Source organism: Mercenaria mercenaria, chromosome 4 (assembly GCF_021730395.1).
Source record: "Mercenaria mercenaria strain notata chromosome 4, MADL_Memer_1, whole genome shotgun sequence".
Lineage (NCBI taxonomy): Eukaryota > Metazoa > Mollusca > Bivalvia > Venerida > Veneridae > Mercenaria > Mercenaria mercenaria.
In genome coordinates this window covers 66,948,724-66,966,763 of record NC_069364.1, presented here as the reverse complement: position 1 = coordinate 66,966,763, position 18,040 = coordinate 66,948,724, and the positions used below count along the sequence as shown (strand labels likewise).

Genomic DNA, 18,040 nt, shown 5'->3' with positions numbered 1-18,040 from the left:
AATCTGTGACAAAATTTGGACAAGTAACATATTATTCCACAGACTTGGACAAGGTGTTAATATGGCAGCATGACAATGTTTGATTGAAATCTATGTTTATGCATTTACCCTATCCTTTTGTATCATAATTAACTTGCATTGTGAAGATCACTTATCTTTACTGTGATAAAGCAAGTGTGTACAGTTAATAAATACAGATCTGTGTTTAACTGCATTAATAAAAATATTAGTTCTTACGTCTGGTATTTAGTGATGCTCTCAAAGGTATTGCTGTACGTAAGATAAATCTATTAAATAATCATGCTCAGCTGCTTGTAAAAGAGTGTCAGATTACTTAATATTAAAAATATTGCTGCAAACAGAACTAATTATCTAATCTTGCATGCTAACCATCTACTAATACACTATTTTCAGAAAAGATGACCATGTATGCAGAAATAGAAGAGGTATTTTATTTCCTCATAGCATATCACATGTTACTCCAAAACTTCCTGTACATTATATTGTTTAGAATTGTTGAGAGCGTATAAAGACAGATATACTATAATTTTTATATAGGGATAACGCATGTTTTTTTCGTGTTATAACATCTGCAGAATCACGAGGGGTTTTGAAGATGTTATAACACGAAAAGAACATGAGCTAACGCTATTCTAGCATAAAACGCGTAAAAACAGGTAAATGAATATATTGTCCCTCAACGTCATTACATTTCCATGAAATGCGCGGTAAAGTCTACGTTGTTTTTTTTTCACGTTGGCGTCATTTTCTTTTGTATTATCCGTTTTTGAGCCGTAATACGTTTACGCTTTGCCACGAAACGCGCATATATAAAAAGGTGTTATAACAGCACGTGAGCGCGAGAATCTCTCTGTTAACACACGTTTTCTCTCCTGTTAAAACACCCCCGAAAAGTGACAATAACAGTAGTTTTATGCTAGAATACATAATGAATTGAAGATCATTTATACTGTTCATGGCGCATATGAAACATATTTTTATTAAAAAATGAAATTTCCGCTATACTTCTGTAAAAAAATATTTTTACAAGCCTTTTGTAGAAAGACACAAAACACTGTGAGGAATTTCATATTATAATGTACAAAAATGTACAAATTACAAAATGTGTATTGGAAGCTGTGGAGGATCATAAAACTTTGGTGTAATAGTATTTTCTTTTGTTTGCTTATTCGTATACATACCCAGTTACATATTTCATTTGGAAATACATGTAGGAAAAAACTCACACTTTCCCTGTAGTATTACTTATCTTTAAATGTAGCGACAATATTTCTTTTGATAGATTTGATTTAAAAGATGTATTACATAACTTCGTTCACCGGTTTGTAAAAACAAATATTTGGTAGAAGTTGCATTCGGTAAATACATTTTAATGCTAAAGCATTGTTTTATTGAGACGCATTTGAAATTATGAAAATATGTATATTCTTTATGCAGTTTTATATATAATTGATTCATGTTTACACTTGTTATTATTTCAAATTGTCAGATAAACATTTTACCTAGTCCTTGTTTAAATGAAAAGGCTAACTCAAGAGTGAAAAAAGAGAAGATTTTACACCAATAGGTCAAATTTATCAGTTTTTAAATACTGAATGTATGATGAATTAAAAATGGTTTGGAATGTGTCACACTGGGGTTGTCCGTATAACCCATTCTGCTTGATTTAACATTAGTAAATAAAACACCAAAACTTGTTATTCATTTCAAGTTCAAAAGAGTCGAAGAAGCAAACGAACTAATTTAATATACTCAAACTTGATCTACTATCTCTTCAATGATAATATGGATGTGTGCTCGAAACCTCGTTTGGGGAGTAGAATTCTTCATGTGTAGAGCAAATGGCTTGCAGAAGGTCGGTGGTTCTACTCGGATGTCCGCCCGTGATGAAATAATGCCATGAGTGGCACATGGGGTCTTCCTCCACCATAAAAAGCTTGGAAATCGCTATATGACCTAAATTAATTCGTGAGACCCTGCACCCTATAAAAAGTTTCTGTTTCCGTTTGAATTGGTTTGTTCTTTGAACTCCTGTTACCTCTAAAAGTCTGAAACAAAACAATTAGCATGAAAGTAACCCATAAAGAGGTATTATGACATTTTATGACATTCTTACACTTGGCGATATATTTGCCTAAATACCTGCCTTGTGAATAACAAGTTTTCGTCATTTCTGTGGAACAACAGACGCTTACCAGTGAGTGTTACGAATTTTTATTTTACATTTCAGTACGGATTCTAATACACAGAAACGACAGGAACGGATATATGAATTAATGGAGGAGAAGATCTTGAGAATCCACTCTGACAGACAGCGTGTATCATTAGTTATTCGGATCATTTTTCTCATTTCGAAGAGAAAACGGATTACTATTAGACTAATTTTATACAGATATAAATACTGGATATCGTAAAATTTTACAAGGCGTCGTAAAATGTTAGTTTCCCAAGAATTTTTGTTTTTTCTTTCAACTGGACTGAGCTAGAGATTTTACCTCAAAGAAGGGGAGTATTTGTGTTTTTCTACATTATTAAGATGTACACTTCTGCTAATTTCATTTTGTCCTCTCTGTTACTTTGCATTGTTATATACAGAACAAAAATCTCACATTAGCTAATTCCAATATCAAGCTATTTAGTATGACTACCAAATTAATTAACATTAGGTGATTAGATGAACATTACAATGAAAAAGTGACCTAGATATCTGCTAAGTTAATCCTGATATGAAGAATAAGATAATTATTGACCTAAGGCTGGTGTGTTATTCCTGATTAAACATATATCATACAACCTGGATAATGATCTATAAAAACAGATAGGTATTTATCTTTTTCCAATGGGAATTCAAATATGCAGGAGGTTTATGTTATCAATTTTCTCTATCCGTTTCATTCAGCCTCATATTACATATTATAATAATACTATTTTCAAAACTAGTTCCTATCTTTAAAAAAAGGAAAAAAGGCTATACAGCTTTATAACTACTGCACATACAATAATCAAATCTCGATAAAATACATAAGTTAAAGTGCTAAGATCAAAAACATTTGTAAAAAGTTTTCTGGGAGTTTAACAAATATTCAACAAGAAAATACATTTTGCAAATTTAAAGGTACTTCTATTTTTCTCCGATGTTCCACATACAGCAACACATACACCTTTTAATTCACATACTTACAAATCAATCTAACAATAATTTACATGGCCATATGCTTTTATATTAAAGATCTCCTGGCCTTTTCAAGATGCTTGCAGGTAATGAAATACAAGAATTCGGGTCTTGAACACAGATCTTTCAGTTCCTGACACTCTGTAAGGGTTTTTTTTTATTAGATTTTCAGGACTTGGCCATACATTAGCATTTTTAAGAAAATACATAATTATATTTTAAATCATTTTTATAGTTTGCTTTGAACTCAAGATATATATTCATACTCTTAAAACTTAGGCCTAAATCAGCTAGGCCTCCGCCTGTTTATTTCAGCATTCTTCAAACGATGCGACCATAATGGTAATACGCAAACATTTTTATAAGACATTTCAATGATCAACAAGACTTTAATAATCAATAACCGCCAATAGCTATTTTTATAATGTCATCCTAGAAGTTCGTACCAGATGTGAACAATGCAAGCAAAACAATTATTACAATTGTCAGTGAACATATAATTAATTTACGAATGATTATTAAAACTAAATGACCAACATATAACATTGCTACATATCACGATAATTAAATTTGTTTGATATTTTTTCCATAAAGATATTTTTGTGCTATTTTTGTTGCTGTTGATGAAAACTTTAATGATATTGTCCAGAAAACTATCTTTTTTATTGCAACATTGACTTTCATTTTGGTATGTTTCTTAAACCACATTTGCAAGATATAGACATTGAAGTTATATTTTAGTAAGAAATTTAGATGTGTTTTATAAAATTAGTAATTTTGAGAAAAACTTTCTACTAAAATATTTTAAAGCTAGTAAACCCTTATAACCAGGATTTTCTTATAAATTCTGTTGTTTCTTATGTTACTATGATATGTGACTTATTGTATCCCTGTTGTTTGTAACGTAACATAAGAATAACATGTTAAGTAGCTGACTATATTATGTACTCAGGCGAGTTTAGAACAAATTTAAAAAGCTAGCTTTAAAATAGCAGCGAGCCTTTAAATTTCTTTTGATGATGAACCTAAATACCTAATATTGCTAGATACTGATTAATGTAATTCTTCTTTTATGTATTTAATTACACTTTTACGCATTAAAACTCATATTTCAACGAAGCTCGGAAAATTTACAAATTCACGTCCGTACACAAATGACTTCACGGCGTTTCAAAAGGCACACTGCGTAGTATAGTTCCGGTTAAGATCAATTATCGATAGGATACGTTATTTGTTTTATTGAAATATTAGGAACAAACTAAACTAGCAAAGTATTTGACTTATAACCAATTTTATGTAAAAAAGACACACGACTGGGTTGGCCTGATACAACTCGGAACTTCTTATGCCAGAAGATCGATGCTGTATTAGGTCAATAGCCGTAAAATTTGCATACTATAGACATATATATGCACTTGATATCTTGTTAAACAAGTTGTTTATTTTATTACATTTTAATATTATATGAAAAAAGTGTTTTAAAGAAACATACATGTTTGTTGTTTTTATAGGAGAGTGTAACACAACGAACAAACAAAATAGAAAATAGACATAACATGCACCCTCTAGAAAAATTAAAATCTCAACGTCCATTGGTGGCATGTATTTGATTCTTGCAACTTGTTCGAAAAAATATTTCGGATATATAGCCATCATTTTTTACTAAAACCGGTCTGCTATGGTGGTTTCTTTAGTGATACTCGAAGCTCGTGACCTTTGTCACATGTACACAACGAGATCGTTATATCTCGTTCATGGAAAGTATTGGCAAAAACTCAAACGTTATGGAATGTAAAAGTCTATTACAAACTCGTGATTGGGTTCTTTTTCAAACTTGTCCAACTTTTCGTAACTTTCAGCGTCTAAATTAGGCGTCTGTTGAGGAGTTGATACGCCAAAGGCCAAGGGCATTAAGTTATTTCAGAAGGGCGGAGTCACCGAAAGTATGCAGGGAAGACAGCGATATAGGAAACCTCTTGTGATATTAACGTTTCAACATTTTCAATCACGTCGACGTCATATACGAACGCATTTTGCAATGTAAAACACAACTCAGACATGTACAACTGTATAATTAAACATATTGGTATAGTTAAATAATCATGTCACGGTGTCATGACTTTTACGAATTTTGATATTCTTTACTGACAATCAAATTTCATCCAATTATAAGTTTCACGGAAAGTTCTTTTATTGGTTTTAGAGTCAGTCGACACAATTTAGTTCATACGATGCCTTTCCCAGCTTTGATGTTGGTGGAGAATCCTAGTTGCCCTCCGTCACTAACCATCCGTAAACCAGGTGGATGGATGGCTTCTTCGCATGGAGAATTCTACACCTGCCTCAAGCGAGGTTTCGGACCTATATTAACACGGGGCAAGTGATTTAACGCCACCGATCCCAACAATGCGGTCATGGAGGGTCATTATGCACCAGGTATCACAAAAATGTGATATATGATACCAGTACTGAAAAAAAAAATGATAATTTGTTTGTTTGTTTTTGGTTTAACGCCGTTTTTCAGCAGTATTTCAGTCATGTAACGGCGGGCAGTTAACCTAACCAGTATTCCTGGATTCTGTACCAGTACAAACCTGTTCTCCGCAAGTATCTGCCAACTTCCCCACATGATTCAGAGGTGGAGGACTAATGATTTCAGACACAATGTCGTTTATCAAATAGTCACGGAGAACATACGCCCCGCCCGAGGATCGAACTCGGGACCACGAAATCCGTAGACCAACGCTCTTACCTACTGAGCTAAGAGGGCGGTCTCAATAAATGATAAAGTTGCTTCAAGTTATCCATTGAGAGTAAGAGGAAAAGACTTGGTCGTAAAGCTAGTTGTTAGTACATTTAAACCTCCCTATAAAAAGTTCCGGAAAACGGACTATGTTAATAAAACAAGATTTTCTTTCATTGTATCGTTTCGCTCTGTGTTAGTGCAAGCAGAAAAACTGTAGCACTAAAAATGACAAGTCTGAGATTTATGAGGTAAGTTATGAAAGTGTCACTGCATGATTACACAGGTGAATGTGTATAAAAGAGGTCTTTTATTGTTGCCAAGAATACTAACTAAGTTGGCGGTGATAACAGCGTTTTCCTCATAATAATTTTCACGAAAAATACTTGCATGTCAGCCAGTTTTGTTTGTTTGACGTCATACACACCCACAAAATTTATCAACTTTGAACAGTCGTTATAAAGATTATATTTACTAGAACTGCTTTAAATATAATATTATGCATGATCTCGGTTTAAATTGTACAATATGACTCTAAATCCAACAAAACAAAGAAACAAAGAAGTCAGACTTATTTTAGAGTACAATATATTTTGTATCGATCTACTTTGTGTTTCTGTAAATTTACTTGAGGTAATTCTGCGCGTTCGGATAAATCTTTAAATCTTTTTCTACAAGAAATTATTCTTGTGAGATTTATATATTTAGAAAATTCGGCAAATAAAAAAGATTGGGTCGTGCGCTGGATCTTTTGCAATATTGACTTGAAAACCTTGAGCATTGATCCAGATAGAGACAAACAAACACGAGTTTTAGCAGCAAAGAAAATCTACCCTGGTGATATCCTTAAAAAACATAGTAAGAGAGGACTCTCACAAACAGCATACAATAATTGATAGTTACTCGAGGAGCATATATCTCGTCTCCGAACCATATATATTTTGAGTATAGCTCGCATTTTTGCTTTGCTTCTTTTTTAATTGTACTAAGATAAAAAATATGATTGATGTTTTCATAGTGAAACAATTCCAGACTTGGTTTCAAGTGTTTTTTATAAATCTAATTATATAGTTCGGACACGCGGCGTTGCCGTTACAGTAAATGGCACGTATAGACGAAGAAGTATCTTAGAAAAAAAAACATTATTTTTGATCCAATTCACTTTTTATACGGCGCAAATACCCATTTCCATTATAACACATAATTATGGATGTCGGCGCTCATCTAACGTATCCCCGCGATGGTATACAGATCAGAAAAGGGCTTGCCTGTTTATCAAAAATTCAACATGCCTACTTCAGCTGATTTTAATTCATTTGGTGCAACACTACGCCGCTCTCGTGTGACAGGATATATAACAATTATCTTTCGGCAGTGTGTGACTCTTGCTAAAATACCTGTTGTCAGGGTGATATCATGACTGACATTATTACAAAAAAATCTCCAGAAAGTGGTTGACTAATTTTGATATCAGTAGTCTAGATTTTCACCATGAAATGGCCCATCACTGCGCTAGCAGTCACATTATTTTAGGCTGCTGGTGGAGACGGGTGTTATTGTAACAATGCATCATAAATATGCAATTCTAGTCAAAAGGTCTAAAGTAGATCAGATGACTGTATGCAAGGTAGCTTTTTTGTGACGATTAGGATACTTCGCAAATCATTACTTTTAAAGTATTTTATTTTCATTTTCAAGTTCATGACTTAACGCCTAATACGATTCTTTGTTAAATAAATGTTGATATCCAGCAGCTTAACTATGAACACACACTAACAGCAAAGAAATCTGAAGGCATGCATTTCTCAGTAATGCACGTGAGACCGATCATAAGTTAATTATTTCCTACTTCATTTGTTAATTAATTGATTCTGTTGCACTCTCTGGTTTTGTATGTCGGCACATTTCAAAGCAAACTAAAACAGCTTTAATACTATTTTTCCTGAAAATCAATTCTGTTTTCACCAGTCGTGATTTGTCCAAAAAGTAACCTATTTTTCTTACGTCGTTCTAAAATAAGCATTAACATTTCAGTTTTGCATGGCATGAAAACAGAACGCACAATGCGTGCAACAGTTGCATCAATAGACAGTTTTCAAACAAGCAGGTCTGGCAACTAGTTAAAGGCATGCGTTTTGTTTATTTGACATTTAGCCATGAAATGATTCAACTTGCATATAGGTATAATTTTTGGAATGCAGAAGAAACATCTTTTGAGAGAAATATGAATCATAAATAAAGTGAGAAAGACATTAGATTTCGTTATGAACCTCTCCATTAAAAGTATGAAAAAGAAATGAAATATATTTCATCAAAAAGATATTTTATGATAGGAAGAGAGTCAACAATGTAAATACATATTTAACATTGGAGAAATAATGGATGTCAATTCCACATTCTTTTGATTGCTTAGTAAAATATGGAATTAAAGAGCGATATAGTCCAATTTTATACAATAGGATATGGAAGGACATTGACATCGGCCGGCACATCGTGACTGACTTACTATAAAATAATCGTAAAAAAGATGTGAGACAGGAAGCAATATCATTATATAATATTAGATTTACCCTTCCATCAAATGACATGTCCCTGAGAGTCGCAGAATGCTCGATGAATTCTGACAAAAACGTATGCTATGATTCTACGTGTTCATTAGATGAGCGAATCTGGCTAAAAAATAAATTATTTCCTTTCATATTATTACTTGATGTATCATAATGTTTAAATGGTTATTTATGCTAAACTTTTAAATAACAAAGTACATACAGTTTTCAAATAGAACAGCAGTAGCGCCATTTCAATATAGATGAATGGATGGACATCGATTGAACCTGTTTTATATGAAATATCGTCGCCATTGCCGTATTCAGTATCTTTGTTATATTTGTTCTAATCTGAAGTTGTCAAGTTTAATCTAGTAACTGCCGATTGTGAACAAGAGTATTGTCACTGATTTGTGTGTATAAAGTAAATATGTTACAAAAGATCAAACTAAACTGCAAAAATAAAAACTCTTATTAATAATAAAAAGAAAAGAACTCCCTCTCTGTTCTGCCATGAATATATCATTTGCATGAACTTTGTAAAGTCCTCTATTACCGGATTTATGAAATTAAGAATTTCATTCCTTTCTAAACGATTTCAACATGAATAAAGTTACATTCCATTTAAAAATTAATAAAGTTAAATAACTCCGTAAGTTTTGAACAACAATGGCGTGTTAGCCTTAGCATTCAAACTGTAAATTATGCACACGACTACAGGAACCTGTGCAACCTTTGAAGGTCGGTATCACGGTCTTCACTTGTTTGTTCCATATGATTCTGAGTCGACAACTTAACTCTTGGTTTTGCTGAATCTCTGTGGTTGTGGCAGGTATTAAAGTTTTAATTCCATCCCTCATATTTTCATTTCGATGTAAATGATACGTGAAAATAGTTTTTAGACCTGTTTGGCGCCTCGTTGCTGGGCAGTAAAACTCAAAACATTTTCAGGTTCAGGAGATATAAAGTTGAGACATATACACACATTTATAACTACGTGTTTCAAACCTTTCCGCTAAAAGTAATTTGCCGAGACAACCCACAACTAATGAAATTGCCCACTTCATATACTTTAATTCATTTAGGTTTTTGGGGCACCTTTGTATGGCTTACATGTGTGAGCATTGCAATATAGTAATGTTTTATACAATGTAAAAGTTATAAGTATGACTCCCAATCTCTAGTTTATTAGAAAAATTTAACAAATATATGTTTTAAAGTATTGAATGTAGTGAATATGGGCATCACATATTTTGATTTTCTAAGGGATTTTACATTAAGCCTTAACTGTACGGTTTAAACTTGGACTCCTGATAGTAATTACAGTTATATATAACTGGTCTCCAACACTCGTAAAACATTATTGATAGAATATTACTCTTCTTTATGGTCATAGATAGAAAAAGAACGATGAGGAGATGATTAACGTGTTCACTACTGATATGGCTCCAGACAGGATTCCGAGTAGTCTAAACGTGTTTGATTTCAATAATATCATTATATTGGACATGCGATGTTCTCATTTCTGTTGTATAAAGTACATGAATGACGCATATGAAATGGCATGTATAAGATCAATCTCAGTAGATAAACAATCGTGCATTTTATAAAGCACACAACTCCCGATGTCAGGAATAAAATATATATGAATGCTTGTGACATAAAGACGAAGCTGAATCAGTGTTTCGCTCTATAGGACCTACATTGCTTTTGATTAAGATTTATAAGGCCTGGTACTTTTAGATACAATATTGCGCTCCTCCTATATGAGATAAAAAATAAAAACCAATTTAATATCTTTCGGCAGAGTCAAACACTTGCTAAATGTTTGTGTTCTGGGCGATATCGTGACTGGCTTATTATCACATGTTCGTATCATAAAATTGTAGACTGCAAGAAATATCGGTTGGGTAGATTTTTTCCCCACGAAATGATCTGATATTCCATCGGGAGTCGCATAATGTTTGACAGGATCGTTATGATAAAACTAGTCCATTACATATACAGCTCTATCCAAAATGCTTTAGAGTGGCTAATGCCTAAGTATATCTATAAAAATAATATGAAAGAACAATTGTGAAGAGAAGGAAAATGCGTCGATTGTATGTAAGCTAAATATTTTATAAGGTTTAAGAGTTCTTTTCGCTGGTTAACAAAACAAATCTCAAAGTATTTCCTTTCGTATTTGTGTGAAGTAAAATGTATTGTCGCGTACGACAGTTAGCGAAATAAAGTCAAACGACAAAAAGTAAACGCCAGCAGAATGCACTTTGTAAAAGCTCTTGTAAGCATGGCATTTCTGATGTATTCACATCATATAAATATAGTGATTAAATAATATTCTAGGTGAATGTTATTCTTTAGATCTGCTTCTGTAATGCACGCGAAATCGATCATGCAGTTCAGTTCATTTATGAGATTATTCATATATAAATTTTCTGAATGTATGAAGTGGCACTACCTGCAGCTTTCGCAATAAGAAACAGAAACGCATAAAGTCTTATTCATTATGCTAAAGTTGAGAAATAATATTTCTTACTTCATTTCAACTATCTTAATAGCTGGAAAAAAACTAATTTGCTTAGTCCGCCGCCTAAAATAAGTACTTGCGTTGGCGTGAAAGTAGGTGGAAAATAATCAGAGCACTCATAGGAAATAAAATCGTATCTAGAGGCAGTTTACCTATATGTATGGCAACAAGTCAAAACTTACGCAGTAAAAGTTTCTAGAGAAATTAGTTTCATTAACTTGGCTTTCTGTCAATACAGATTCTCTGTAAATGAGTGTAAGGTGCATTTCAGTATCATCTGTTGATTCCTACGTCATTCGCAATACTCAGCACTATCGTAAAGATCTTTAGAATGCGGAAAACCAAATTTTTGTGCTTGGAGAGAAATATAAATTATAAACACAGCTTAAACATTTATAACAGACTGACATAAGATTTGTTATACATGCGACTGATATAGCTCAATGAATTCATATTTATGTGTGGTTTGTTTTCGACTTACTTAACTGCAGATGATCGAGAACACAATGTAGGCACTGGCCTGTGAAGAAAATGTTTATTTAATATGATGCTATCAAAATGTAAAAATATGCAACTGGAAAATTGTCAGATTGAATTTTTGCAACCAAATTATTTCTTTTGGCGATTTTTTCTACCTAAAATACGTCAGCTTTGAACGTTTGGTTTTATCCCTGAAAGAAGAAATGATGATTCTAGCTTGCGAACAGTTTTTTTACGTTTTCAGGAAACGATCACTCTTGAAAGTAGTAGGGTATGAATTATACATGGTTTGAACGAACGTATCGATAACGTTTTAAAGCATCGCTTTTATCATTTCCGCTAAAGCACTCCATGTAAAATGGATTAAATATTTATATGTACTTTGAGTGTATGCAATACAATCAAAATTTGATAGATAGAGGTTATATAAAATCGATCATTGAACTGTGACATAAAACAATGACTGTTCCACGGGGGAAAATAAAACTGAATATGGTATGACTGCCCACTGAATTGAAAAATGGCATGTGATGGCAGCGTTAGTAGTGATACTTCTAGATCTTACCTCGACTTTTGGATTATCACAGACAATAGCTAAGAACAAATGTCTCAATTTATTGATAATAATTCTCTTCTTTTCAGTTTTATATGACAAGACAAAAAAAAAACACCGATGATGTCGTTAGAAAATAATTTGCACCATTTAGTAATTGAGTTTACTTGATCAGATTTTTCAGTTAACCAGATACAATTTAAGACTTAAATACAAAGGCAATATAGAGGAACATGAAGTTTTGTTAATTGTTACGATTCTACTATGTCAATGGTAAAGTAACATTGTACAGAATAAGAAATTAAAATACAGACTAAAGGGCAATTCTTGTTTCGATTTTTTATCTCAGTTTCTTCTTTTGGTTTTTTACGCCCAACAATTTTATATGCTATGCAGGATTTCAGGTAAGTTTAGAACTGACTTACTTGTTATCTGATATGTAAGTGATCTAAACAATACATTCGTCAGTCACATCGTCTCTGCAAATATAATTAGTTATACTTGTAACTGAAGGTTGTATGTTAGAAGGCGAGTGGATTGAAAGATGCAGAATACCTACATATATTCTTTATTTAAAAGGACAAAATACCAACAGTATCAGTGAGTTCAAACAACCTGATGTCGGTGTTCTAGCAGGTCACATATATGTGAATCATGTTTTGTCGTTAGGAAAGTTAGCAAAAATTATTAGAGCAAAGAACATAATACATTGTATATAAAACATAAAAAATGCTGGAGAATATTCATATAAAAAGGAAGTTTAACGAAACATGGACATGTATCTAATGCCTTTGCAAAAGACGGAGCATTAAGAGATACGAAACAACAAGCAGTTAAAAGCAAGAAGGCAAATATCAAAGCAAATCAGTCCCTTGGGTTTTAAAGACTGTAATGGTTTCATGTTGTTCTTCTCGTATTTAAATGGTGTATGAATTAACAGCGTTTCATTAATTGAGTAAAAGAGTTATGAGAAAATGTCACAAGCAATAGTAAAACGCCAACATTCAATATATAATTATAGGGCCAATTGTACACTAGTTTAAATACGTCTGCAGGCTGGATGAACGAACTTGGTCTATATATTCAAACTCAATGTTTTGGTCATATGAGACAAGTCCTAAAGCTACCAAAATTTTACATAATTGTGACCGTTTTCTCGTCAAACATATGGTACTTACACCTAAAACGGCATTCTGCTGGGATAGTCAAAGCAAAAGAATAGAAATTAAGATAAATGCATGAGTTTAAACAAGATTATCTATTTAGATTTTCCTGAACTATTGAACTGTTCATGAATCAAAAATATTAGATCTATGTACGGGCAGATGCCATGAGTGCTGTTGTTCAGGGACGCTATTACAATATTATTGACCATTTAGCTTCCAGAGTAACTATCATATACATTATTCATCGTTTTAGTTTGGTTAGTGACCAGTATGGAATAAACTGCTCCTCGGGGAAGCATAGGACTGAAGTTGACGTAACTAGTTCTTGAAGTGAATTAGGTCAGCGACCATACTGTACAAAGACATAATCATAGACATCTGCTTAACAACTTAATTTATCGTACAAGTAGTGATGGTTTGTCTTACAGCCGGAGTCTGGTTACCAGAAAATAATATACTTAAATGTGTCCTATTCTGCTGGAAGCAATATTTCCTATCAATTAATGCGAATTGTGATTCCATAATAGAGCATGTGATTCCTCAGAGAGTCATGTAATGTCAGATAGCTTCTGGCTAAGATGTTATGATCAAGCAAACATGCCTATCAACGTAATGCAGACATACTCGGGTTGGTAAACGTCAGTGATAAGCAGCATAATATTTAATAGCAATAAAAGTAAAAGTTGCATTCTTTATGCAATCACTATATGCAGTAACATTGTTGGGGGTTTCCCTTGGCCATTATTTTTATATTGCAGGCCGAAGATCAGCTCTTTTATTCTTTTGGCGAGATGACCTGCGCAATTGTACTAAGTTAACACAAGTATCCAGACTTCGTAGCAGATTCTCGACTTTGGTATTAGCTGCATAATATGTTTGTGCATCACTCAATATTATATACATATGGTGTATTCGTATACTTACTTTATTATGATATTTCTGAACAAGTCAATGAAAGCGTAACTTTGATCAACCATCTTAATATTTATTGAGACTAATTCGTTTTCTTTACCAAAGATGCAATACCTTCTACTAGAGAACCTCTTGCAGATTTGATGTAGCAGAAAAAAGCACTTTGTTTAGGTTCCTTGCAATCAATTGATTGCGATTGAGGAGGCGGTAGGTAGACTAAATTAGGCTTCCAAGTCGATATTTAAGAAATAACATATTCCAGACAATTATTTATAGTTGAATAAAATCATTGTTTGGACTGATATGGAAATATGCATCTAAATGACGATAAAGTTATTTTATTCGAGAAAAACCACTGTTTGAGATAACCTATTTCGATTCTAACACGTATTCAATGATTATTATGTACAGCCTTGACGACATCCACCAAAATGGTAAGATGTTCAATTTGGAGAGGTATGAAAGACATTTCTAACGCCCTCCCCAGTTACTATGTTATCACTTCATCTATGCAGCTTAAAGGTATACTTGACCTAATTTCATACTTGAAAACATTAATAATTACTATATATAGTTTATGTAAACATAAAATGAAAAAGTTTTTATATATAACCGGTACTTTGTATTAGGTTTAAAATAGTACACACTGAATACATGCTAAAAACTGTAAAAATGTGTACTACGGTTGCAAAAAAGTTGGATGTTTTTAACACACGACAGTCTATTGCTTGACATCTAATTAATTGAATGTAGCTCCTCATACGCAATTAATTTTAGTGCTCAATAAACGATTAAGGTTTTCACCATAAAGATACGTTATCAGAATCACAATACTTAATGCAGTTTTCAGAGAAAGATTTTGAAATCGTGAAGATTGCACGCATGATATTGTTTACATATATGACATGCGTACATTGCATACGATATTTATCCCTTCTGTCGTTGCATGCAGTGCAGACCGTTTGCATCATAACAGCTAGAAAATGTGTACAAGCAGCCTTTCTTTAATAAAACTGAACTAGTATTTAACAAATAATGATATACTATAGCGTAGCCAATGTAACAAGAGTATGCCGCTCTAACATGCATACTATTCCATAAAGAATCCGTTTTCAAAAGAGTAAAAGAGTTTTAAAATTTAATCCTAAAAGGCTTCTTTGTGACAAAGTTTTGACTAGTAACATATCATTCCGCGTGCCAATGCATGATTGAAATCTATGTATATGCATTTATCCTATCCATTTGTATCCGAATTAACTGTAAAGAAAATCTTTATTATGATAAAGGACGAGTGTACAGAGTTACAGATCTGTGTTTAGTTGCATTAATAAAAAAGTAGTTCTTAAGTCTGGGATTTAGTGATGCTCTCAAAGATATTGCTGTACGTAACATAAATCAATCAAATGATCATGGTCTCAGCTATGCCTGTACAAGAGTGTCAGATTACTTAATATAAAAGATCTTGCTGCGAACAGAACTAATGATCTAATTTTGCATGCTAACAATCTACTAATACACTATTTTCAGAGAAGATGACCAAGTATGCAGAAATAGATGAGGTATTCTATTTCCTTACATCATCTACTGTATACCATATCACACAGGTACTCCACAACTTCCTGTACAGTTCATTGTTTAGAATTATTTAGAGGGTATATACAATAATTTATACTGTTCATGTCGCATATGAAACACATGTTCTTATTAAAAAAATGAAATTTCCGCTATAACTATTTTAAAAACTACTGTTTGAGTTGATGTCATTTTACAAGCCTCTTGTAATAAGCCAAAACGCACTGCGTTCAATTTCAAATGTAATGTACAAAAATGTACAAGTTACAAAATGTGTATAGGAAGCTGTGGAGGATAATGAAACTTTAGTGAATATTTGCTTTTTATTATACATACCGAGTTTCGTACTTCATTTGGAAATACATGTAGAAAAAAATTCACACTTTCCCCGTAGTATCACTTACCTTTAAATATACACTATTTCTTTTGATAGATTTAATCAAAAATTGTATCATATAACATAGTTAACCGGTTTGTAAAAACACAAATATTTGGTAAAAGGTGCATTTGGTAAATACATTTTAATGATAAGTATTGTTTTATTGAGAAGCATTTGAAACTTTGGAAAAGTGTAATTATTTCATATTGTCAGATAAACATTTACATAGGCCTTGTGAAAAAAGGTCAACTCAAGAGTGACAAAATAGATTTTATACCAATAGGTCAAATTCATCAGTTTTCAAATACTGAATGTATGATTTAAAAATGGTTTGAAATGCCTTACACTGAGGGTTATCCGTATAACCCCTTCTGCTTGATTTCACATCAGTAAATAAAACAGCACAACTTGTTATTAAGAGTTGATGAAGCAAAAGAACTGATTTAATATACTAAAACTTGATAGTTTATCTCTTCAATAATAATATAGATGTGTTCCAAAGAAGCGTAGAATTCTTCATGTGTAGAATCAACCTAATGAATTGCAGAAGGTCAGTGGTTCTATCCAGATGTCCACCCGTTATGAAATAATGCCATGAGTGGCACATGGGCTTTTCCGTCACCATATAAAGCTTTAAAAATCGCTATATGGCCTAAGTTGTTTTGTGTGACTCTGCACCTGATAAAACGTTATAATGTCCGTGAATGCATCAGCTAGGAAGAAAGGCTTTCTGTTTCCGTTTGAATTCTGTTGTTCTTTGAGCTCATGTTACCTCTAAAAGTCTGAAACAAGACCACTAGCATGAAAGTAACCCATAAAAAGGTATTGTGACATTTTATGACATTTTACACCCAGAGTGTCAGTCGCCATCTTATGTAATAACAATTTTTCGTCATTTATGTGGGACAACAGACGCTTATCAGTAAGTGTTATGAATCTTTATTTTACATTTCAGTACGGATTCTAATACACAGAAACGGATATATGAATTAATGGAGGAGAAGATTTTGAATCCACTCTGACAGACATCGTGTATCATTAGTTATTCGAACTTTCACTGACGACCACTTTTCTCATTTTGAAGAGAAAAGGGGTGACATTATGTGACCAATTTTGTACAGATATAAAGACTGGATATGGTAAAATTTTAGAAGACCACGTAAAACTTTAGGTTCTCAAGATTTTTTCTTTTAATTGGACTGAGATGAAGATTTTACCTCAACGAAAGGGAGTATTTGTGTTTGTCTACATTTATTAAGATGTACACTTTTGCTAATTTCATTTTGTCCTCTCTGTTAGTGTGCATTGTTATAGGCAGAACAAAATCCTCACATTTGCTAATTCCAATATCAAACTATTTAGTATGACTACCAAATGAATTAGAATAAGGTGATTAGGTGAACATTACAATGAAAAACGTGACCGAGATAACTATTAAATCAAGCCTTATATGAAGAATAAGATCATTATTGACCTAAGGCAGGTGTGTTATTCCTGATTAAACAGATATCATACAACTTTGGCAATGATCTATAAAAAGAAATAAGTGTTTATCTTTTACTAGGGAATTCAAATGTGCAGGAAGTTTCTGTTACCAATTTTCACTATTCGTTTCATTCAGTCTCATGTTATATATTATGATAATACTATTTTCAAATCTAGTTCCAATTTATAAAAAAAAGCTGTACAACTTGATAACTACTGCACATAAAATAATCAGATTGATAAACATTCTACTCGATATATTGCATAAGTTAAACTTGTTAAGATCAAAAACATTTGTTTAAAGTATTCTGGGGCTTTATCTAACAAGAACTTGCACTGCTGTAGGCTCTTTTTTTTATTAATGATCGGATGCTGCAGGTAAATGAAATACAAGAATTCAGGTCTAGAACACAGATCTTTCAGTTCCTGACACTCTGTAAGAGTTTTATATTAGATTTTCAGGACTTGACCATACATTAGC

The 18,040-nt window shown here is 32.7% G+C and overlaps 1 protein-coding gene across 2 annotated transcripts in view; it reads left to right on the top strand.

Annotated features, from left to right (window-relative positions):
* LOC123552008 (dual specificity protein phosphatase 14-like) overlaps positions 1-4,680 on the top strand; it is a 50,852-nt gene extending 46,172 nt beyond the window's left edge. Inside the window, exons 3-4 of one of the 2 annotated variants that reach the window (XM_053541589.1) lie at positions 415-446; positions 2,252-4,680. In XM_053541589.1, coding sequence (XP_053397564.1) covers positions 415-423 — 9 coding nt within the window. In that variant the 3' untranslated portion in view covers positions 424-446; positions 2,252-4,680. The remainder of the gene's footprint in view (positions 1-414; positions 447-2,251) is intronic. The other variant, XM_045341366.2, reaches the window with a different exon arrangement.
* The last annotated feature ends 13,360 nt before the right edge of the window (positions 4,681-18,040 follow it).